This window comes from Electrophorus electricus, chromosome 9 (genome assembly GCF_013358815.1).
Source record: "Electrophorus electricus isolate fEleEle1 chromosome 9, fEleEle1.pri, whole genome shotgun sequence".
NCBI lineage: Eukaryota > Metazoa > Chordata > Actinopteri > Gymnotiformes > Gymnotidae > Electrophorus > Electrophorus electricus.
The window spans coordinates 17,512,689-17,535,509 of NC_049543.1; the positions used below are offsets into that span (position 1 = coordinate 17,512,689).

Sequence of the window (22,821 nt, forward strand, 5' to 3'; positions counted from 1 at the left end):
TCTACTGTGCGTTTAATTGTTTTTGCATCACTTTTTAACTCCACGGTGCAAGCTTCTGTCTAACGTGATTTTCCTTACGTCTTCCCTTTACACATTTTTCACTAGTAAACTATTGTCGCGTTTGAGGCATTAAATTGACTGCCACAATTTGTAAAACATTTTCATTTTATAAATGATTCTGAAAATCTCAGTAAAGGGAGAAGACTTCGTGAATTCCGTTACAGCACGGATGTATCGACGGGCAGTATTTCTCTTCCTCTGCCCCCTTCACTGTTCTCCATGGTCACGCGCTTGCTGTCTCTTCCGTGTGCGACGAACAGTTCGGTCCCAGTTGAGGCGCTCGCGCGCGCGCACGCGCTCCACGTCCGTATTGAATCCCGTTTTCCGCTACGTACTGGTGTAAGATACGAATGCCTATAACATAGGACATGCAATTTGGAAACCATATAATTCGCCAAAAAAAAAATGGGACAGTTACAGGAGACCGTGGTAAGAACGTTTTCTGTTTTTACTGACGAGGGTAAAAATCGTTATGCTCAACCGTCATAGACTTACATATGTGAAATATTTAATTTGGCAAGATGTCCAGACAACACTGATAGCATATTTGTTGTGTGTAAAATAAGTGTTTCCAGGTATTATTTCTGAGCCTGTTTGGTAGCGCGTAAGGTTGGTCGCAAATGATGTGAAAAGCTGAATTCTCATCTACCTAATTTGAATGCTCAAAATCACAGTGAAATAAATAATTGGCGTAAAAAGTCGCGCTCATTTAACGTATGCGTAGGCCTGTGTCACCATTCCAAAGGTATCGATTATTCAGTGAGAATGAGAAATGAGATGTTGCATTTGTGGAAAAAGATGGTAGACGAGTAGTCGTAACAAAAATAGTAGAACATTTGGGTTTTATCGTCTTTAGGCCACTGGACACTCGACTCCCCTCATCGTTCGAGTGCATCAATGTAATTCTTAAATAATAAATCAAAGACGGCCGTCTTTTACTTTTTTCTTTTCTTTCTCTTCTTGGTTTACAAACATGAATGCTTTGAGCCCTACACTGGTAAGTTATTTGTTTTTCCCCGCCCTGTGTGTCCTGTCAGTATTCCTGGAGAACCAACAGTGCAACACGCTGCTCAACGTGGGGTGACCCAGGAAAACGGGCAGAGTAGCAAAAGGCTGTGATTCCTGTCATCGCCATGTGTACGAAGAACAGCACTGCCTGGCCTTTGGACCTGGCGGACCTTGCTAGACACCAGGCCTTCAACAGCAGCCTAGGCCAGAGTCCCAGCCCTGGTGGCTGGGCCTTGATCCACACAGCCACATTGGCTTCCTGCTCTCTGCTTCTCATTCTCATCTTCTGCCTGGGCTCCTATGGCAACCTGGTGGTGTTCCTCTCCTTCTTTGATCCAGCATTGCGCAAGCTGCGCACTAATTTTGACTTCATGATCCTGAACCTGTCCTTCTGTGACCTGTTTGTGTGCTGTGTCACAGCACCCATGTTTGCCTTGGTGCTCTTCCTAGATGGTGGTGGAGGGGGTGCGTCGCGTGGCTTCTGCTTCGCTTTTCACCTCACCAGCTCGGGCTTCATCATCATGTCACTGGAGACGGTGGCTGTCATTGCACTCCATCGGCTGCGCATGGTCCTGGGCCAGCAGCCCAACCACACAGCCTCATTCCCGTGCACGCTGGCCCTCACCGCCCTGCTGTGGTCCTCCAGCTTCACGCTGGCTGCACTGGTCACCCTACGGGTATACCCCAGCAGCACCGGGCCATGCTTGCCCCACTTCGGGCTCGCCGGGCGACCCGCCCAGGTGGTCTTGTGCGTGTACCTGGCGGACTTCGCCTTCTGCGTGGCCGTGGTGTCCGTCTCATACGTGATGATCGCACAGACTCTGCACAAGAATGCCCAGGTACGCAAATGCCCCATCATTGCTGTGGATGCCACGAGGCCACAGGCCCCTCCCCCACCCTTTAGCACCGCTGGTTTCGAGGGCATGCAGCGTGCCATGCAGGTGCCATCCCTTTACCGCAACCAGGCCTATGGCAAGCTCCAGCATGTTCAGACACACCCACTGGCAAAGAGGAATGCTCAGGCCCTGGCTCCAGGTGCTGCCACTGGCGCCACCTGCTGTCAGTTGGTGTCTACGGTCAACCTGGCCACAGCCAAGGATTCCAAGGCTGTGGTAACATGTGTAGTCATAGTAATTTCTGTGCTCCTGTGTTGCCTGCCCATGGGCGTGTCGCTGGCGCACGACGTCCTGGCACAGAAGAGCGGCTTCATCCACTACCAGTTCGAGCTGTGTGGCTTCGCCCTCATCTTCCTCAAGTCAGGCATCAACCCATTTGTGTACTCGCGCAACAGCGCAGGCCTGCGACGCCGCCTGATCTGTTGCTTTCAGTGGCTGGCGCTCGGCTTCCTCTGCTGCAAGCACAAGACCCGCCTGCATGCCATGGGCAAGGGCAGCCTTGAGGTCAACCGCAACAAGTCATCACACCATGAGACCAACTCAGCCTATGTGCTCTCGCCCAAGCCACCACGGAGGCTGGTGGACCAGGCGTGTGGACCCAGCCGTTCACGGGAGAGCGGGCCAAGCCCGCGTGGCACCACTGGCCGGAAACCGCGGCCTCCCAGCACCTCCACGCCCATCAACACCCGCATCGAGCCCTACTACAGCATCTACAACAGCAGCCCCTCGGCTGGCCATAGTTCTCCCAGCGGCTTGCAACCAGTGAACTCGCATACAACCACATTCGCCAAAAGCTACGTGGCTATGCACTACCACAGCCACCAGGAGGTGCTGCAGGACGTTGACAGTGCATCAGCACATCCGATCCCCATACCCTCAGTGTGAGCTCTGTGTGACTCTTCAGAACGGCACACTGCTTATGTTGTTAATAATGGAGAATTTAGTGTTCGCTTGTAATTTACTAATGGTTGTTTTTCAAGCGACTACAAGTGTAATAAAATATATGAATAAAAAGTAATAGTGGGTATTAAATCAGACTAAGTAACGGTTTGGATTCCCAAAGTGTTACTGAGTTTGCTTGACAGAAGGATATTCTATTTTTACATAGACATTATGTTTTTCATAATGTACAAAAGTGTGTCTTTTCTCCATTAAGATAATGTATTTGTGAGTGTTCTACATTTTATATCTTAATTATTAAATGTTTTGCAAGTGCATTTTTGCTTATGTTGAATTCCTTATTTGGAAAATAATTCTGATGCCCAGCTAAATATTTATAGGAGAAGCATAAAGACCTTGTGTTTCACTTCTTCCTTCCAAACATTTAGTATAAGCATTTGTGCTTGGGTACTGAGTAGAAGGTTCCATACTGGAGTGTGGATGTTTTGTGCAGTGCTCCAGTTAGATCACCTCCTTTATAGAAAAGGAAGTTCAGTGGTTACGGTATTGGACTTATAATTGAAAGGTTGCAGGTTCAAGCCCCACTACTGTCAAGTTGCCGCTATGAGGCGCCCCTGAACAAAGCCCTTAACCCTCAATTGCTCAAGTTGTACTCAGTCATAAGTGTAAGGGTTTTTTTGGATAAAAGTGTCAGCTAAATGCTGTAAATGTGTACAACCTGTATGGCTGATGGTTCACACCACCACTCATTGTGGATGCTTCTTTTGAAGCAGTTTAATTTGAACAATTTTATTAAGCAACTATCATCTAAATCTTGCATGCCAAGTTATTAGGAACCTATGCTAGACAAAATCCAGACTGGGTGATTACAACTGATGTTCATTTTGAGCAAGTAATTAGCAAGTAACTGTAGTTTTGCATTCGCTATCAGCATTGCTATATGTGCCTAGAAACATACTTCCATTCAGTAATTGGCTGGGACCTTCCATAAACCACCTAGATCATGTGTTAGAGCCAGGCTTGAAGGAATCACTGCTTAAAGGTAAATGTCTCCAGGAGCATCACTAAACCCTCAACCAAGGCTACAAGAGTATAGTTATATAATTATAGTGGATTACTTCCATCCACTGACATCTTATTCAACAACTATATCCCATGGAGGCTCGTGGGCAAACAGCACCTTCTTCTGGAGATGACAGTGGCCACAAGAAGCTCACTGAAACTTTTCACACCTATTTAAGGACATTGTGCAAAATACCTGCTCAGATCAGAGGTGCTATTTAACATTGAAGTTTATGCAATTTAAGAAAAGCTACAGCATACTAATCTACAGACATTTTTCCTGGTTAATTTCCCATTTTTAATTTGTCAGGAAAAATATGCAATCAAAACCCACACCAACATCCCTGAATTTTAGTCTAGTTGTGTGTATACTGTATACTCACATGTATACAATGCACATTTTTTGCATGGTGAAAAATTTCAACACAGCTGAAGAAAAAAAAAAAAGCTATTTGTTATTCTTTGTTTAACTGAATCTCAAGCACTTTTCAGTAAAAGTATGAAGCAAAAGTAAAAAGTTTTCCTCTTGTATATTTCCAGGCATTTTAATTACCGAAATGTAAGGTATGAGAAAAAATACCTCATTTTATAATACATTAAATCTTTTAATTAATTTGACCCACTACCAGTATGCAGTTAAAATAGAGAAGAATGAACACAAAACTGACAATTTCAAAAGAATGGAATACGGGCTCAGCCATCCTATGATATGACAGTATTACTGACATTTGGTAATCAGCTCAACTGCTTGAGTATACAGTAATAAAACTTCTCCATTTACTGAACAAGGCATCTCTCCTTATATTTTTCATTGATCAGATCGCTTCTTGAATTGTTGGCTCCTGGGATTACGTAATTAAACACTTCCTAGTGCAAAATGCCAACTACCAGCATGTAATCAGAAACAGAAATGTGAAATAAATAGCAACAGTTAAAACAACCCAACAGATTACCCATCAGACAAATAAACGAGTGATTCAATTAAATGCACAAAGATATCTGCAGTGCATGACCAACGGCCAGTCGTTAAAATGTGCCAAAATAAGAAGACCTCCAGGAGTTAATAAGTTTTCATTTTCTCCTTTTTTCCATCCCCTGAAGACATCCAGCCACATTTACAAAATAAATTAACTTCCAGGAAGGCCCCTGTTGTTATGCAGGACAGAGATTTCCTCCAGAACTCAGTGTGGAGAGAGACCTCATTCTTCTTAAAGGGACAATGAGGGTTCCCACGGTTCTCCGTTGTCCCCGTGATCCTTGCTCCAAAGCCTCGGCCAAGCCTCTTTCCCTTCAAAAATGTACATCTTCCACCAAGTATAACATTTTCTGCAAGTACATGTTCATTACTCATCTTTGTTGGTTATTTGTAGCTAGGGACAGAGAGAAGACCATTCTCATCAGCAGTGTCCAGAATCTTACAGATCACTGGAGACTCAACCTGCGAAGGGAAAAAGGCAAAAAGAAAAGTTTGGAAAAAGTACCTTATAGCCTTGCTATCAACCTTTTAATAGTACGTTTGTAAAATTAACTTAAAAAAACACATGGTGCATGGCTCGTTCCAATAAATGCCAGTTTTGGCCCTCACCCCAAGAATATACTGGCATGTTTGGGGCTCCAGCAGATACACGGTAACAGCGTGAGGGGACTCTGATTCCTTACACCTGTAAGCAAGAATGACAGGGCTTGTACACATTCCTGAGGTAATGGCCATAGCTCATACGTCTGAGAGAGTACTGATGCAACTTACTTGAGCTTCACTATGACCTGCCTGGGCTTCCCTGTCAGGTCACACACATCTCCATGGCCATAGAAGTGAGACACCACCCTTGCATTTTACAAGTAAGCAGGGTTAATGGCAAACCACACACACAAAAAAAAAAACACATTCCGAGACCTATTATAAAAGAGCCGTCATAACATTCAAAACGGGCATAAAAAGGCAGCATACTTGACTCTCTGTGTTGTGTCCTCTCGGAGCTGGTAGGTGCGAGCCACGTTCTTCCGGGCCCACTCTAAATGCTCTCTGCGATTCCAATTACCCACCACCACTAGATTCTTTCCCTGTTCTTTGTCCTGAGAGGGCACAAAGCAAGAAGTCGCTCTGAATAAGAGAGTGCCAAATGCCATAAATGTAAATGTAAGAAGATCCACTGACTACAGCATCTACACCAGCCTCGCCTCACACCCACACTTAGCAGCCAGTTTAGCAGAAACAACATCTCTCACTGGCCACCTTATGAAGTACCAATTATCTTACAGGTGTGCCAGTCAGTTTCTAAACACAAAAACATAGCTGGCTGGACTTTTTTTGACTGAGAGTGACATGCTACGGTTCCTTGGTTTTGGAGCTTGTGCATATCTCACTGTTGGGGTGACAGTGAGTAGACACTCAAAAATGTCCAACCAACAGCAGGCAAGTGATGAGAAACTGAGGACAGTACAACTGTGCAAGTGTTACATATTTTCAACTGTACACCTACAACTGTGCATGTGCTATACATTATCACTGTATACCTACAAGGCATTTTTATTGAAGACAAAGTTTTAATAAAGTGGACTGGGAGTTCAATTTGCTCATAAAAGACAGGGACAATTCTACTCCAGCACTTTGAATTTGGAAAGAAACGATGAAATTGAAGCTGATGGTGTCCTGTCTTTTTTATTGTACTGGGGAAATCTTAGCCATGAATTAAAGTCAAAGTCAATTTTATTTAAATAGCACTTTTTACAACAGCTGTTGTCACAAAGCAGCTTTACGTATGAGTCCAAGCCCCCAGTGAGCAAGCGAAGGGCTACAGTGGCACGGAAAAAGCATGAGGAAGAAACCTTGAGAGGAACTAAGACTCAAAGTGGGGGCCCTTCCTCCTCTGGCTGACAATGGACACTACAAACTTCATTTATACAATCTATTAAAATGGGAAATACTTCAGAATTAGATAATATTCATTCTGTTATATTGTTTTCCCCTCTTACCTCATGATACTGGTGGACATGTTTTCCATAACAGAATTCGTATTTCCACCATCCCACCCCCTAAACAGAGGAGTACAGGGGATTAGTCAAACACTGGTGTATCATCAGGTCTAAATGCAGCAATTATCCTAAAAAATGATCAGCATTGGGGTCGATAATAAACCAGTAGCCAAAAATAAGTTTGACCTTTCATGTCCAAATAAATACTTGGACAATGTAGGGTAGGAATCTGATTCCATATCAGCAGTAAACCACTCTGATGTGCCTAGATCTTGGGGCCTCACCCCATGAAGACAGTACGAGCCGCTTAAGAACTCCTTGATGAGCTGTTCGTCGGTTAGGCGGGAGATGTGAGTGGTGCCCACTGTGACCTGGGCTTGGCCGCCCACAGCTAGGGGTTTGTGGGTAGAGGTGTAGGCTTCTTCCCGAACAGGGGACGTCTCCTCCTGATGCAGACGAAAGTATCTTTAACTGTTACTCAACAAATGTCAATAAACCCTTTAATAAGTGAAAACTGGTGACAATTCCCAGAGCCAGGCGGAAAAATGAGGGGTGGGATGACTTTTTCCATGTGACATAGTGACAATGTTTTTGGGTTGGTTCATGTATATTATGAATAATTTTAATCCCACAAAGAGTATGTACCAGCATTGTGCTTGTGCATATATGTGTGTGTGTGTGTGTGTGTGTGTGTGTGTGTGTGTGTGTGTCTGTGTGTGTCCTCTCCTCTCACCTCCCTCTCAACAGAGCCAAAGGGAGGTCGCAGCAGTTGCTCCTGTTGCTGGTCTAGCTCAGAGAGACTGTGTGGTTTGAGGGGGGAGCCCGACAGGGCCTGGCAAAAGATATCATTCACTGGGAATGTCTTGAACCTGAGAAGAATACAGACAAAATACTGTATTACATATACAATTACACATACTTTGACAAATATTTGCCTTGAAATATATTAAAAACACTTTGGTGAACCCATGATGTGACATGGGTAATGACTGTCCTGATCAAAATTATTATTTGTTATTATTGGTATAAATGTTATTCGTTGGATCATGTGAATGCCACAATTCAACAGTCACGCCCACAGTGTACTCATCTGGAATGTCTGGGAACGTTGAAGCGCAAATACGCAATAAACAAAGAATTGTTAGAAAACTTATTTGCATCTTGTGGCTTTCTGTAATCCCAGTATTGTTGCAATAATGATTACTACACAATATATTGTACAAAATGAACAAATTTAAATACAGAATAAAATCCAAACAATAACATTATTTTTTTAATGCTCCTCAAAATGTCCAAGGCCTGAAATACTTCAAATTAAACTGAACAGCAAGAAAACAATTAACACAAGTAATATAGTGAACAGGAACTCATACAACATCGTTGCTGCCCAACTGCACTGAATGACTATTTGCAACCCATTAAGACTAAGTGCAGGATTTACCTTTACTCTCATGGCTGACTGAACATACTGTAAACTTGTGTCTGCTTATTGGCTGAAGACTGCATGTAGCTGCATTTGGACCCTTTTATTGGCCAAGTGTCACATTTTCTTACCCCCTACCCACCCCCCACCCCAAAAAAGTTGGCATACCTGTATCTGGGATGAGCACACAGAAGTGGGGTGAGCACCACCACCTCGTACTCGCATGTGGTCATCTCCGCGATGGAGAGGATCTCATGCTTGGCCTCGGGGTGGCACACGTATAGTACAGAGGCGGAGCGCGGCCTGTTCTGCCTGAGGACACACGGTGTTCCGTTGCCCATGTTCACCGGGTAGTAGGGTGTCTCCTGGCCTTCCACCTTTTTCGTGAGCACCTATAACACATTACCATTCACAGAAAATAACAGACACCAAAAAAAATACAACACATCTCCAACATAACATAGTCTGTGATGGGTATCCCTGTTTTAGTTTTTGCAAGCAGGCAATCTGTTCAAGGGTGTTACCAACCTCTCTGTTGATATCTGATCTTTCTTTGGCAGTGTCCTCAACTTTATCTTCTGATTCTGAGGAGCAGAAAGAGCATATAAATACCTCACAGAAAAATAAAAGGCCCCTAACTTGAAAACAAATAGACATTGTATGAAGAAATGGAAGCCAAAAAAAAAGTACATGTCTGTTAGCAAGAGTGATAAGTAAATAACATTCTCCACCTGCCATAGCATCAGCCGGCTTACTTGGCATGGTTCCTAAGTAGTACTCTTGAATGCTGAGTTTCTGCAGGCCCAAAACAGACCCAAAGTCAGCATGGAACTTATGTGCATCAAATGATTTCAGTAAATACAAGCCAACACCATGTTTTATAGTCATGTAGGCCATGCAAATTTGGTACTTAGTAATTGTTACCATGATGACAACATTTTACAAATTGTTACATTACTGACAGAGAGAAAAGCAGCAGTGTGAAACGGACCTGGCCCGTCTCCTTCTCCTCATGGTACTGCCTCACATGCTTCCCGTGACACACCTCATAGGTCCAATAGGACTCAATCTACAACATGCAAAGAGCCAAGGGCATCAGTACAAGTCTGAGCACAAAATCATCCATGTCAAACATGCATGACTGGAAGGTAATATTATTTAGGTATCCTGCTCTCAAACTGGACCAGCTCACACTAAAAGAAGATTTCAGAATGAACAAAACCCAGATGCAGGTTCCATGGACTACACAGCACATGATGACACACTGATGCCAGCTTGTGAACACAGTGAAAAATGAGTGTTTAAAGGAGAGAAACCGAAAGATGAAACTCACCCGATATGAGCAGCTGCTCTGTTTGAATAATGGTGCAAGGAGCACAGCTGGGCCAGGCCCTGTGTACTCCTTCTCATCATCCTGACAGAGCAAGACAAAGAAGGTAAGAAGGAATGCAAAGAGGAAAAGATAAAGGGAGGGCAGAACACAAGGAAGTACGTTTTAGAGGAACACAGAGCATCATATCTATAAAATATAATGTGTATGTTTGAGGGGGGGAGGCAATGGCTAGTTTTACTTTATTGTAATCCTTTACCTCATCACTACCAGACAGAGAAGGTAATAAACACTTGTATTTCTCTTTCTCAGTAGTTGTCATTATAACGAAGTCATCTTCTTTATAAAGTGGTCCAGAAGTTGGCTGTGAATGACAGGGATGGCAAAAATACTTTCAATACTTTGAAGACATGACAGCGTGGATAAAAGGTTAGCTAGCTAAATAATACGAAGCCATCAAAAGGTGTCAAATATGGAACTAGAATTAGAGTACAACAATCGAAGGAAATCACTAAAAACTACCTGGATGTTCGCGCCATCCTTGTTATTAGAAACAAAACATCACTTCGAGAAATGAGTACGACTGATCCGAAATTAATATGACACGTAACTCAACTTCAATAAAGCCCATCATGTGGCAAAGACACGACGCTACACAAGTTCATCCTTAGCTACTAACTAGCTATCCAAGTAGTGGCTTGTCAGCTTTTTTTTTTTGTCAGACATTTTGCTGTTGACAACCTAACTTTTGCTGACAATAGAGCTAAACGTGCCAATACATAGAAAGGTGGCTACTTACCAGGGTGAAATCTTCCCCAGGCCAGTTGATCTTGAAAGGGATCTCATCGGTAAATAAAGGCGAACCTCCGCGACTGGCAAAAACTCTGACACCCACCAGCAGCAGTCCACTGAAATATGCGAAAATCAAGCGGACTCTGGTCATCGCCCCAGCTAAGGCAGGTCACTACTTTGCTATAGCGACATTAGACAGTCAGCTAGCCAGCTAACAAGGATAACGATGCTCTACAGCTAACTCTAACTCTTGCACCTCGCACACAAGTCCAGGATAACAGCCACTAGCTAGCTAACTAACCACCTCAGAGAGGCACTGACGGACTGTAACTGAAGGAACTGCATTTGCAGCTTGCCACGTCCATTTCCGGTGCAGCCCGCCTCTTTAAACCTAGCGGGATTTAGAACGCGTTAGTTGCTCAAGCAGGTGCTATTTTGTTCAGTATTTTCGGCAATAGTTCAACGACATTAACAGGTGCATGGATAGGGATGGGATGGGTAACTTAACTAATAAAATCTGCATTAGCTCGTGCTGTAAGTTAGTATTTACTGTTTACCATTTATACATGTATGCGAGCTGTGGTAAGGCCTACACTGTAGTCAGAAGGCGAGACAAGTAACGCTTAAGTTCTTAAGTACAAAACCTCGGTTTTAAGTGTAGATAGATCGTGCAAAAACCTTGGTTTTAAGCATATTCCATGACCTGGAAATTCACAAATTCATCAGAGAAGGGTACAAATGGAGCATATAAATTAGAATCTGAAAGCAAACATTAGCCAAGCTAAGGAAACAGCGACCTCTTTTGGTGGAATTGTGACCAGTTTAATAAAACTTCTGACATGAAGGTATGCGTGTAGGGAAAAAAAAGTCTTAAGTAGACCTAGTACTGTGAGTGTGTGTGTATATACTTGGACATTGTGTAGTTACCGTTCTTGTGGTTTTATACTGCAAGTGTGTCAGTATAACAGTTCCTGGTCGCAGACGGTCACGGTTATGGTCTCTTGTTCTGAAATTCGAGAGGATAATATGTAAGACAATGAGAGGACCAAGTGGTTTCCCCACTTTAAAATTATTTCACTCAACTCATTATCAAGCTAAATCGCATGTAAGTGATCATCACTGTTTAGTTGATAAATCACTCATTAGATGTCATTAATTAGTTATCAGGCTAAATCACGCATCAGAAGTCATCGTTATTAAATTTTAAAGCCATTATTATTTAATCAATTTATTATTTAGGTCATTATTATTTAGTTTAAAAGCTGCACCAGGTCTGTTAAAACAGGAAACACTAATCTGTGCCGTGCACATGTTTAGCTGGACTGAACTGGTTTCTCTCAGATAGCTCATTCATTGTAAAACAGCAAGTGCAGAAGAAATGGGGGTCATTAATTGCCTCAGTGATAAATATTAATCACATTATAATCTAATCAGAAGAAACAAATCAAAGATATTTTACCCATATAACATACCTGCAACAAATGAAAGATCCCACTAATGGATTCCTAAATCTTTCTGACCATAGAATTAAGTCATAGAGTAATCAGTGCTGCCCCACCCATCCATTTCCAGATACCCTCTATGTTTCTGTGCTTCAGATCAGAACATGCATGCATGCCTAGGAGCAAATATACATCTTTCAAAAAAATTGTTTATTTGCTCCTCACAACTTAGCAGCTTTTCAAGTTGGGTTGGAATTAAACCCTGCTTGGCAGGTCTTAAGGAGCATGGTTTCTCTTGGGAATCAGAGACAGAGATTAATTGTCATACATCCATTCCTATCTGTGAACATATAAAAAGAGATACAATTATTGCTGATTCATTTTTATACGAACCATTCAGTGTGGAAATAAAAAAATTAAAAAAACAGGATGTGCATATGTATGGCATATGTATTTAATGTTGCCACAAAGAATGTCCCCACAGCACACTAGGCCAATATACCAGTTTTAAATAAGTGTAAATAACTTAATTCTGGTTCAGAATGCTAAATTTGTGTGATGTCACAATTTTTCTGTGCAGGCAACAAGACAGAGTTTTATTTTTCATAAATGCAATATTTAAAATATTCCAGTAGAGTACAGAAATCCATTTAGAAAGTCTTCAGTATAGTGATGGAATATGTTTTTGAGTATGCTCCTCATTCATTTTACAGCCATCTTGACCCTACTTTATCCAGAACTGTATTGACTGAGTTTTAGCACTTGTTCTTTGATTTCTGTTTATCAGTTTTCACTGCATAAACCTTGTTTTATTGTGTCATTTGAAAGTCTGTTTACCATATGGTTCTTCATTTGTTTACTTCAGAAGCTTATTAGAGCTCTAGACATTCTCTGTGTTGAATAAGTTCATAAGGTATCTTCATGTTAATCATTTCAGATCTATAGCAGTCACAAAGAGTAAATATAGGCATGTCAAAATCCTCCCAGTGTAATTTTCTTAGCTATAATGGTGTTGCAAAATGCATGAGTTTAAAACATGTCACTACTTTGAACCCTATGGCTGTCTGGTGAGACTGTGCTTCATAAACTGAGTAAGTGATTTAGCAATTTGTGTTAAGGTTTGATGTCAGGGTATGTCAAATTTCCAAGACTGGCATGTTGCTGTTGTTGCTTTGAGTGACCTTGCCACCAGTTTAACATAATGCCTTAGCAGCACATTCATAATAAATGAACTGTACTGAGTTCTCCACCATATTGTAAGATATTTGCACTACTCAAAAAGAGAATTATTTACATTACTTAAATGGGCATTCTCATCTATCTTACCAGGCAACAACTGGACTTGAATGGTACAGTGTACAGGGTCATTTAGAGCAGTATACAGTTATAATGAGACAAAATTTCAGAGCAATGCAATTGATTTCAGAATCAATACTTGAAAATATTCAGCAGTTCGATTTATGATAACTTACTTCACAATTTTATGATGTGATGAGAAGCAGTTGGTATGAACAGATCTGTGGAGACCCACACTGAACACAACAAGCACGCTCAGCCAACCACAAGCAGTAACTTGGAGAGGATCAGGCAGCTCCATGTGTCTCAGGGGAAGCCTGTAACCTCCTTCCCTTGACCGGCCATGTGATAGGTGCAATTCAGACAGCAGGTGGGAACTGGGGACTACTAACAGGTAACTGGGCAAAGGTTAAAAATAAAAAGTGAGTCTGAAAGGCAAGCCAGTCCATTACAATTGGCACAGGTCCTTAAGGGTCATGGGGTGGCATGTTTATGCAGTTTATGGAGCAATCTGCTCTAAAAGTTCAGGTAATGAAGGGTTTGCTAATTAGCTGGGGAACTGAAACAGAGAAAAAGGCAGCCTCAGCTGTCTGTGGCTGTCTGAGGCTGTAGCTGACATCAACTCTGTTCAACTTTTATACTGTATGAAAAAGCCTAAATGCTCATTTTAAAAATGTATAAAATAACAATAATTTAAAAAATATATTTTAATGAACAAGAAAAGTGAAAGGTAACAGTAGGAGGCCAGTCAACTAATACATAGATTCTGTGGTTACCATATAATTCCCAGCTGTATCACCTGCCATCGGTGACTGTACAACTGGCTTCACTCTGAGTGGCTTTAAGAATGGCACAGTTACTTAACATGCCTCTGTATCTGTGTCAGTGCCACAGATCCCATGAACCATGTTTGTCCCAACACTGCCACGCCCACCTCTTTTTCCCACTGTCTTCTCTGATCTGATTTGCTGGAGTACAAACTAAATACACCTGTTGCCTATTCTCTCCCTCTCTGAACTCTCATATTTAAGGCCTCCTCCCTCACACTTTTTGTGAAGTACTGTCATTCTAATGAAACATACCAAACCTTTCGTGTGTGTAGTAGGTTTCCTGGTTATTGAACTCTGCGTGGTTTCCAGACCTTGTCTTCTGCTTGACCCTCAGACACTACCCAGACTCTGCTCCTTTTTTTTCAAACCTGGACCAGCCTAATCTACAGTACAAACCAGCTCCTCCACACCTGTCTTGCTACATTCAGGGTCCAGAAACCTCTCCATTCAGCCCCAGCCTACTCAATAAAGCAAAGAAATTTTGCATTTGGATCTTCTCTGATGTGTTTGCATTCATTATAGTCAGTAAGCAAATTGAGGTAAATTAGCAATTTCTGCAGTTTCCTGTGGGATCAATAAAGTGATAAATATTAAATTAGGCATGTCAAAGATTAGCAAGGAGTACGCGGGCCTGTTAAACATAATGAAAGTGAACATTAAGTGAAATAGTGTGTCCTGAGCTGCTTTTTAACATGGTAAGGCTGAGGCTGACCAGTGTATAATGGGAGTTCATTCTGGATTTGGTGTGCATTGAAAACAAAAGGCTAATTCCATTGTTTCACTCTAATTCAACAGGTCTGCACTATATGTATTAAAAACAAGACCCTTAAAACCAGGAGAGTATTAAACCCTACAGCTTTATCAAAACAATTAAATAGATAAATAAATAAATGCAATTTTAGACTAGCTGCATCTGAACAAGTTGCTGTTGGGGGCATTTTTAGGTCGCTCACTAAAAGAACACATGACAGAAACCAACTCCATGTAAGAGTCTTCTGCTTCTTAGAATCTTACAGTGAAGACATCAGTCCTGGAAAAGGGGACGTGAAGGTAATCAAAATCAAACTAACTAAACTAACCTAAATCTACCGCTTGTGTACACCTGCATAGACTTACACTCGATAGATTGCTATTGTCTTAGCAGCATGTGTGAGTAGTGCATTTTGACAAGATAACTTTCTGTTTATGTCAGACGATTATTAGTCTACAATTTACTTATTGAGGACATTTTGTTCATGGTCATGAGAGTAATTATACTTTCATTTGTTAATGATACATTATTGATATGTATGCAGGTGGTGGTGGATGTAGGTGTAAGTGTGGCTATGTGTGTGCATGTGTATTGGCTTAGGGTTGATGAATTATTGATGTGTGTACATGTCAGCTACAGATTGTATTACTCCTGACACATGTGGAAACATGAGTCATTTTAACTATTAAGCACACTATTTTAACAATTTAAGACATGGGTTATTTCTGAATGGACAGTAAGAAAGAAGAAAGAAGAGGAAAGAAAGAGTGTGACAAATGGTCTCCAGTAAATAATATTTGGTACACTCAACTACACTGGGATACATCATTATCATACCAAAACTGTGCAAATGTCCAACTGGCAGATGTAACACAACCATGTAGAAGCATAAGGCCTGCTGAAATTAAAAATTAAAAATATTATATGTAATATAAAAAATACTATATGTAGCATGATTTATTATTAATATAAAATATATGAATATAGTATCATTAATTATATACAATTATTATTAAAATAATGCTTTTAAACCACCCAGGGCATGAAAAAAAATAATTTTACTGAGGTTTTATTTCACATATAAACCAGCACTCTTACATTTATCATTCATTCTGAGGAAAATGGTATTCTTTTCCATGCCAACATTTGTGTTTTGTGAGATCCAGTCTACATTTTCTTCCTGAACTACACTTTTCAAACATTAAAAATGATTCAAGGCACCACATCATAGTGATAATGCAAGGAGTTAGTGTTGGTTGAATACTTTAAAAATGTAAGGGAAAAAAAAGTGATTTTCAGCACCTTTTTGTGTTCAGTTTTTTTAAAGCTTCTTCAGAGCTGGCTGCAATAATTGCAACTGACATGACCTCCAACTATAATGTGTGGCACAACCAAACCCAACTACCCTCAGGATGCCTTGGCCATGACCAGGATGCTCATGAGGAAGACCATGATGAAGAAGACCCACATGAAAAACCTATCCATCACCTTGGCGACCTTCTTCCACTCTGCCCCTTTGGCCTGATGTGACCTTTGCTCGCGAAAGCAGTTGGCGATGTACTCGATGTTGTGCACCACCTTGCGCTGCTGACCACACACACACTCCACTGTGGCAGTTCCCTCGCTGTAGCCACCCAGCATGTGCGGTTTGGTGTATCCATCGTCCTGCTGGTAGCCATGGGTGTAGTCATCTCCGTGCTTGTAGGCATAGCTGCTGAGTTTCTCGGGGATGGAGAGATCACTCTGCTTCAGCTTCTCCTCACTGGGTTGCACGGCGTTGCCATCACGGCCAATATGGTGTGTGTATTTGGGCCGGTGCACATTTGCTCTCATCGTGAACTGTGCCGGGATGCCACCCCCTGCTTGGTGCCCATGAGCACCACCCTGCTGGTACCCGTTGCCTGGGTGATTGCTGACACGGTGACAATCTCCATCATGGCCATCATACCTGTGAAACTGACAATGATCATCACAGAAGCCATTGTCAAAGTAGCCATCTTTCTCCAGTCTGGCCAGGGGGTCCTCACTAAAGGGAGGGATGCGCTCACTCTGGGGTGTAGTGCAGTTCTCCCCCACCTCATATACAAAGAAGATCTTGGACATGTAGTTGATGATCAGGACTTTAGCCCAGTGGGGCACCGGTTTAGCCTCTGCTCCGCAAAAGTGAATGTTCATGATGAAGATCGTCAGAGAGGTGGAGGCCGTGATCATCGTCATCGTCGCTATGTAGTATTTACCTGCCATACAAGATGGAGCAAATGAACAACCCTTTTCCCTGTACATTAAAATAGTGAGAAGATGATTCAGATAGATCACCCTGGTTCAAATAGAGCATATATGCTTCAGATAGAGCATTTGCCAGGATATTTCAGAGTCATATTTGACAGGGTATAACACAATCATTAGGTATTTGACATAGTATGTCACAGTCATAAGATATTTGACACAGTATGTCACAATCATAAATTAGGCCGTAAGATATATATTTCTTTTGATTCCATTTCTAATATAAAATCCAAGTGTGTTGACTTATAAAGCAGTTGTAAAGCAGTTGTGTTCTTTTGGTTCAGTTGTAAAGCAGACACCTTTTCCTAAACAAACTTGATTTCCTAAGACATAGCATGTCACTTCCTGCTGACTTTGGCAAAAGCTTCAATATCCCAGAGCTTATTGTAAAATAAACTTGTGATTTCTGCATCCTTCACTTCCTGAAGCTAAATCTAAAAACAACAACAACAACAAAAAAAAAACATAAAAAGTTTAGTCTTTACAGCTATTGTCAGAAACACCCTAGATATTCACCGTGCTGGCCATCAGAGGTCCTTGTCTCCGGAGTACTGACTATTGCCATAGTTAATCATTATACTAACCTGATCCCTGTTGACTAATCATCCATGGTATATATCTGGTGTAGTCTTTGTAAAGTCTTTTGCATCTACCTACCATGCCTAGTTACCTACTTGTACTTTTGCTGGCTTTTGATTCCCTGCATGTTCTTTAAATTTTTGTGATTTTTGCTTGGTCCTCTTGCTTTGTTTTATGTCTATTTTTGCTGTTCGGATTTTTGGACTGTCCCTGCCATGTTTTTGACCATGAGTTTACCTTTGGCCTTGTGCTTCCTTTTCAGTATAAAACCTGCCTATGGATCCTCATTAGGTTGCCTGAGACCTTCATTGCCTGAGACCAACAATGCTAAAAGAGATGCTATGAAGTATCTGAATTAATATATTTTGGAACTTCTGTAATCTTATCAAAGACTGTAATAGTCCTTTCATTCTGGCCAAATATAAGCATTTCTGGTACTTTCAGTTTGATCATGCACTAAAACCACTTTCATTCATAAAAAAGAACCACGACAGGGGGGGAAGTACATCATCACACAGGTACTGAACAACACTACAGCTTGCACTTCCACATAATGAAAACTGTAAGACCCATGTCTCCAAACTGCAAAAACAGAGCCCAGTTATTACAGTACGATCCTCCTTCTTACACTAAGAAAATTTATCCTGGGTGGAAAGTGGTAGGTGTGGCCAAAAAACCCCAAAAAACTAATGATGCTCTATCCCCAGACTCACCGATGAGCGGGACATTCTCAGATGGGGGCATGCTCTCAGCCACCATCATCTGAAAGACGGTGAGTGCCAGCAGCACGGTGACGCCAAGCGACACCTTCTCGCCCGAGTCAGCGGGCAGGTAGAAGCTGAGCGGAGCCAGGAAGGAGATGAGGAAGCAGGGAAGCAGCAGATTGTAGATGTAGAAGGAAGAGCGGCGCTTCAGCAGCACCGTGTACGTGATGTCTGGGTACGGGTCCGAGCAGCAGCCATACATAATAACGTTGCGCACGCCCGGCATGCCGTGGCATTCCCACTCCACATTCTCCACAAAGTCAGAGAGCTCGCCACCCTTCAGGCCGCCCATGGTGATGTCCACCTGTGGGGGTGTTGGTGGGGTGGGGCAGGGGGAAAGCATTATATCCATATAGTAGCAACTGTTCTGATACCTTCTGTGTGTGTGTCAGTTGTGCAGTTATGCATGTAGCAGTCACTGATTTTAAATTATCACCTAAAATGGTAAAATCTTCAAAGTGTGCTGTAATTCAAAATTGGAATGCATGCCAAGTTTCTGTGTGTGCTTGCAGATCTGAATATGATGGCAGTTGGACGTGTGCATTCATGTACAGATTTGTTTTTGTGTGTGCTACAGTTGTGCACATCACCTGGTTGCCATTGTAGGTCCAGGAGCCAAATGTGAGGTTGCACTGCTGGCTGTCAAAGGGGAAGTAGGAGACATCCACCACACACGAGCTCTTAGTGATGGCAGGTGCATCCCATGTAATCTCACCCGTGTACCGTAACACCACGTTAGTGTTTGGTGGCCCTGAGGAGTCTTCTTCATCAGCACTGAGTGAGAGACAAGGGGCCAGAGAAAGAAGGAGAGAGGCAGAGAGATAGACGGAAAACACCTTTTGTAAATATTGTGTGTACTGTTTCAATAATATAAAATATGGCTTCACTGCTACCAAAAAGTGTCTTATCATACAGTACATGCCAATTATTTACCATAGTGAATTGTGAATGAGTTTAACACATGCTTCCATACTGTATTTAGGGTCAGAAGGATAAACCGTGTTACTTGTTATAAAGAACTATATCGGGTCTCCAGACGAGGTTACTAGGGATACGGATGACCTCCAAGCCATCGTACTCTTCCTTATCCCAGCGTAGGTAGGCATCATACCATATCTGCCGCACCCACAAGTATGTGGTCAGCACCTGGTTTCTCTCGTCCTGTCAGCAGAAAGCAGAGGCATGCAAAGACCCTCTGTGTGTAAAGAACCAATTACCTGAAGCTAGGAAAAGCTGATTTCAATTTGTCATTGATCAACACTCCATCTGTGGCAATGTACACACATTTGATTACCTCAAGAAAGAATGAACTGGCAATGCATTCAAACTGAAAAGTTGGAAACCCAGAATTCAAAGTGTACTTTAGTTGTACAATTACAAGAACACTGACAAGAACAAATCAAAGAAATGATTAGTGCCCTTCTTTCATCCTTTTTGATATAACTGTAAAGATAAAAGCTCTGAATAAACTTCCATTCATACATTTTTCTGTCTGAGTTTTTATAAAGTTAGAACTTTATAAAGAGCTTATGACTGTTTTATTAATCAGATCAGAGTTTTCACAAACACAGTGTATCACTAAAGGTACAAAACTGCATAAGAAAGTAAAAAGGATATTTTCCAAATCTATTCTCCTTAATAATCGATATGGTCTTTGAGCTACAGTGCTTTTGAGAGATTAACCCTGCCACTGTGGAACAAGGTAAGAGTTGATTTAAGACTCAAGCCCATTAGATTTAATCAGTATATTAAAGAAACCAAATACAGTTGGTGGAAAGTCCTCGGTCGGGTCAGTAAATTAATATTTGATTGGGTTTGATAAGAGCAAAAACTCAGTTTAGAAATTCACTTTAAAAATTTTAAATAGCAGGGCTGATTACAGAGTGATGAACACGCGAGCATTTCACTGCGAGTTATACCATGTATGACTATGTACGTGACAAATAAGCCAAACTTGAAACTTGAAACGTGCACTATTAAATGCTAGATGCATTCAGATAAACAGCTGTATTGTTATTGGAATAAGAAAGAACCAGCCACTGAGGTAGTTGAGAGGCTAGATATCAAGACCAAACATGCGTCACAGCTAAACATACATAGATACACCAATACATATGATGCACACACAATACACATCTAAATTTATAGCCCTCTGCCATACTCACATATTCTGCACCATACCAATGCACAGACACATTATTTAAGTCATGTGGTATATTTTTTTCTAAATCAGTACCTTGTCATCTTCAGTTATTATCCTTTCATGCCCAAGCAGACCCTGTATACAGGCTTCGCGTACTTCTCATTGACCTTCATTTGCGCTATGACCTGTACTGGCTACAATAAAACCACATTGCCTCCTACAGGATATAGGCCTAATTTCAATTTCAATAACAAATATGGTTATACTAATATTGTGGTTAATTATAAGGCTGGGTTTTGTGATATCTATATTTTAACTGTGATTTTGAGAATGAGTATTTGAATCCTCTAGAATATATTCGAGCAGTCATGAATGATTTATAATAGTGTCCAAGAATCTACCTCTACCACAAACCAGCTGATAAACAGTTTCTAACCTCTGGCTATCAGGTTATGTGAAGCAGTTAGTCCTTCCCAGTATCAGTTCATTATGGAACTTTATTACTTTTACTATTAAAACATTGCAGCACGCCACTACTTAAACATTTCCATATAATGACTACTAATATACAGTATCCCTTAGATTATAATATCCCTTAGATTATTATATATGTACAAAATATTCAAATAGCAGGCAGCTCCTCCTTAGGACCCTTCTGAAGTCTTATTATTTATTTTGTCTGAATTTGGTTCCTACTTTTGATGGTATGGAAATAATGGCATTTATTACCAGCATACACAGCAGTCTGTCTTTTCTATGGCTACTAAACTGAAGTTTTCATACCGCAAAAAGGTACCAATAAGTATCCTAAACTTATAGTGATTTGACCAGTCATTTGTAATAAACTAATAAAAGACTGTAATAAACTATAACGTAATGGCTACTGCTTACATAAGGTGTGTGGTTAGAGACATGGCCCATTGCCTGAATCATGTGGTTTCCTCACTGTAGCCACAAGTGCATAGCCAATGTACGCACACGCACACACACACTCCTACACATAGCATAAACTTGCCCACCACAAGAATATGAGGACAATAGTGTGGGTGGTGTGAGTTTACACAATCACTGACCATGACCTCAATATGAGAGGAAACATTCTCAGGCCTGGCATTTCAAGAGGTTGCATGTTTCACCAGGTCAGCTCGATGTGGTTGTAATCTTGGCTGTGTCTGTGTGTGCTCACCATATCTTTGATCTGCGAGAGTGTAATTTGCAGGGTGACGTTGAGGGCCCTCTCTGTGTCCTCCACGGGCCGCAGAGCACTGGAGTAATTCTCCATCAGATCATTCAGCAGCTTCCTAGCATAGTGACCCTGTGCAGACAGCACACCTGCCCAAAGAGGAGAGAGAGAGAGAGTTGATGGGGGGGAACAAAAAGAAGCAATAAAATATATATCATGACAAATGACTTTACTTGCTGATTTAAAGTACAAATTAAGCATGATTTTTAATAAAATGAGTACATTTTTAATAAAATGAGTACTTTCCATTCAAATGGACGGACGGACAGACGGACAGACAGACAGACAATTTTCCACTCCAAAATTACTAATTTAATCATTTTCATGCTCTAATGACAAATTCACAATTATTTACACACACACTTATAGAGAAAAAATAATTCATCATTTACTCCAGATCATCTAGCATCTATCTGCTGTGATGTATCAACTACGTGCTCGTCATTGCGCTCTTCACTTACCACCAAGCCACATGCTAATGACAATCGCAAGAACCAAGACCTTCATCTTTGGTTAAAGGCAAAACAAATAGATAAAACAAACGCACTAAACTGCGTGACTGTTCTGAGCTGCTGCCTCAGCTGTAGCTACATGTTGTAGTAATGGTGGAGAGAGAAAACTCTGTAAGCAGAGTTAGCGGAGCGCTAACTACCCAGCACAGGCTAAAGGGCCGAGGGCCTGAATGTCAATCTCCCACAGTCTCTGGAACAAGACCTGGGGTATCGCATAGCATACCCCCCCCCCCCCCCCCCCCCCCACACACACACACACACACACACTCACGCAGAGAGTAACTGAGGAAACCAGGTGAAACCGTGCACTGTGTCCGATGGAGTACGTTTGTTTGTCAGGCCTTTTAAAGGATCTCTTGTTGGAGGGTGTATGCGTGTCCTGTCGTGGTGATATCTGATCATACAGTGAACGTAGGTCATGGGGTTTAAGCATTACCAAATTGTAAATCTAGGCATTAGTAATGCACACACAAGTAGCTACAAATGCGTACACGCCAAACACCATTATGAAGAATCAAAAACGTGCACATA

At 41.6% G+C, this 22,821-nt stretch overlaps 3 protein-coding genes across 4 annotated transcripts; 1 reads left to right on the forward strand and 2 right to left on the reverse strand.

The window, feature by feature from the left end:
* The first annotated feature begins 3 nt into the window (after positions 1-3).
* gpr75 (G protein-coupled receptor 75) lies at positions 4-3,181 on the forward strand. The gene is made up of 2 exons (XM_027014225.2): positions 4-489; positions 1,098-3,181. Exon 2 carries the CDS (start codon positions 1,194-1,196, stop codon positions 2,847-2,849), a length of 1,656 nt encoding a protein of 551 aa, XP_026870026.2. The 5' UTR covers positions 4-489; positions 1,098-1,193; the 3' UTR covers positions 2,850-3,181.
* A 1,019-nt stretch (positions 3,182-4,200) lies between these two features.
* Positions 4,201-10,781, reverse strand: erlec1 (endoplasmic reticulum lectin 1). Of its 2 annotated transcripts, none has more exons than XM_035530272.1 (14): positions 10,452-10,781; positions 9,912-10,016; positions 9,656-9,736; positions 9,314-9,391; positions 9,078-9,117; positions 8,851-8,906; positions 8,491-8,714; positions 7,633-7,768; positions 7,184-7,345; positions 6,900-6,959; positions 5,875-5,999; positions 5,674-5,751; positions 5,512-5,587; positions 4,201-5,364 (listed from the first exon to the last, which is right to left on the reverse strand). In XM_035530272.1, exons 1-14 carry the CDS (start codon positions 10,593-10,595, stop codon positions 5,287-5,289), a joined length of 1,443 nt encoding a protein of 480 aa, XP_035386165.1. In that variant the 5' UTR covers positions 10,596-10,781; the 3' UTR covers positions 4,201-5,286. The 2 variants fall into 2 exon arrangements, with proteins under 2 accessions (XP_035386165.1, XP_026870027.2); XM_027014226.2 differs by having other exon boundaries at positions 9,054-9,117.
* Positions 10,782-15,909: 5,128 nt separating this feature from the next.
* Positions 15,910-22,285, reverse strand: chrna9a (cholinergic receptor, nicotinic, alpha 9a). Its single transcript, XM_027014221.2, has 6 exons — positions 22,240-22,285; positions 21,722-21,867; positions 19,399-19,553; positions 18,983-19,166; positions 18,342-18,696; positions 15,910-17,000 (listed from the first exon to the last, which is right to left on the reverse strand). The coding sequence occupies exons 1-6, from the start codon at positions 22,283-22,285 to the stop codon at positions 16,171-16,173; spliced, it is 1,716 nt and encodes a 571-aa protein (XP_026870022.2). The 3' UTR covers positions 15,910-16,170.
* Between the last annotated feature and the right edge of the window lie 536 nt (positions 22,286-22,821).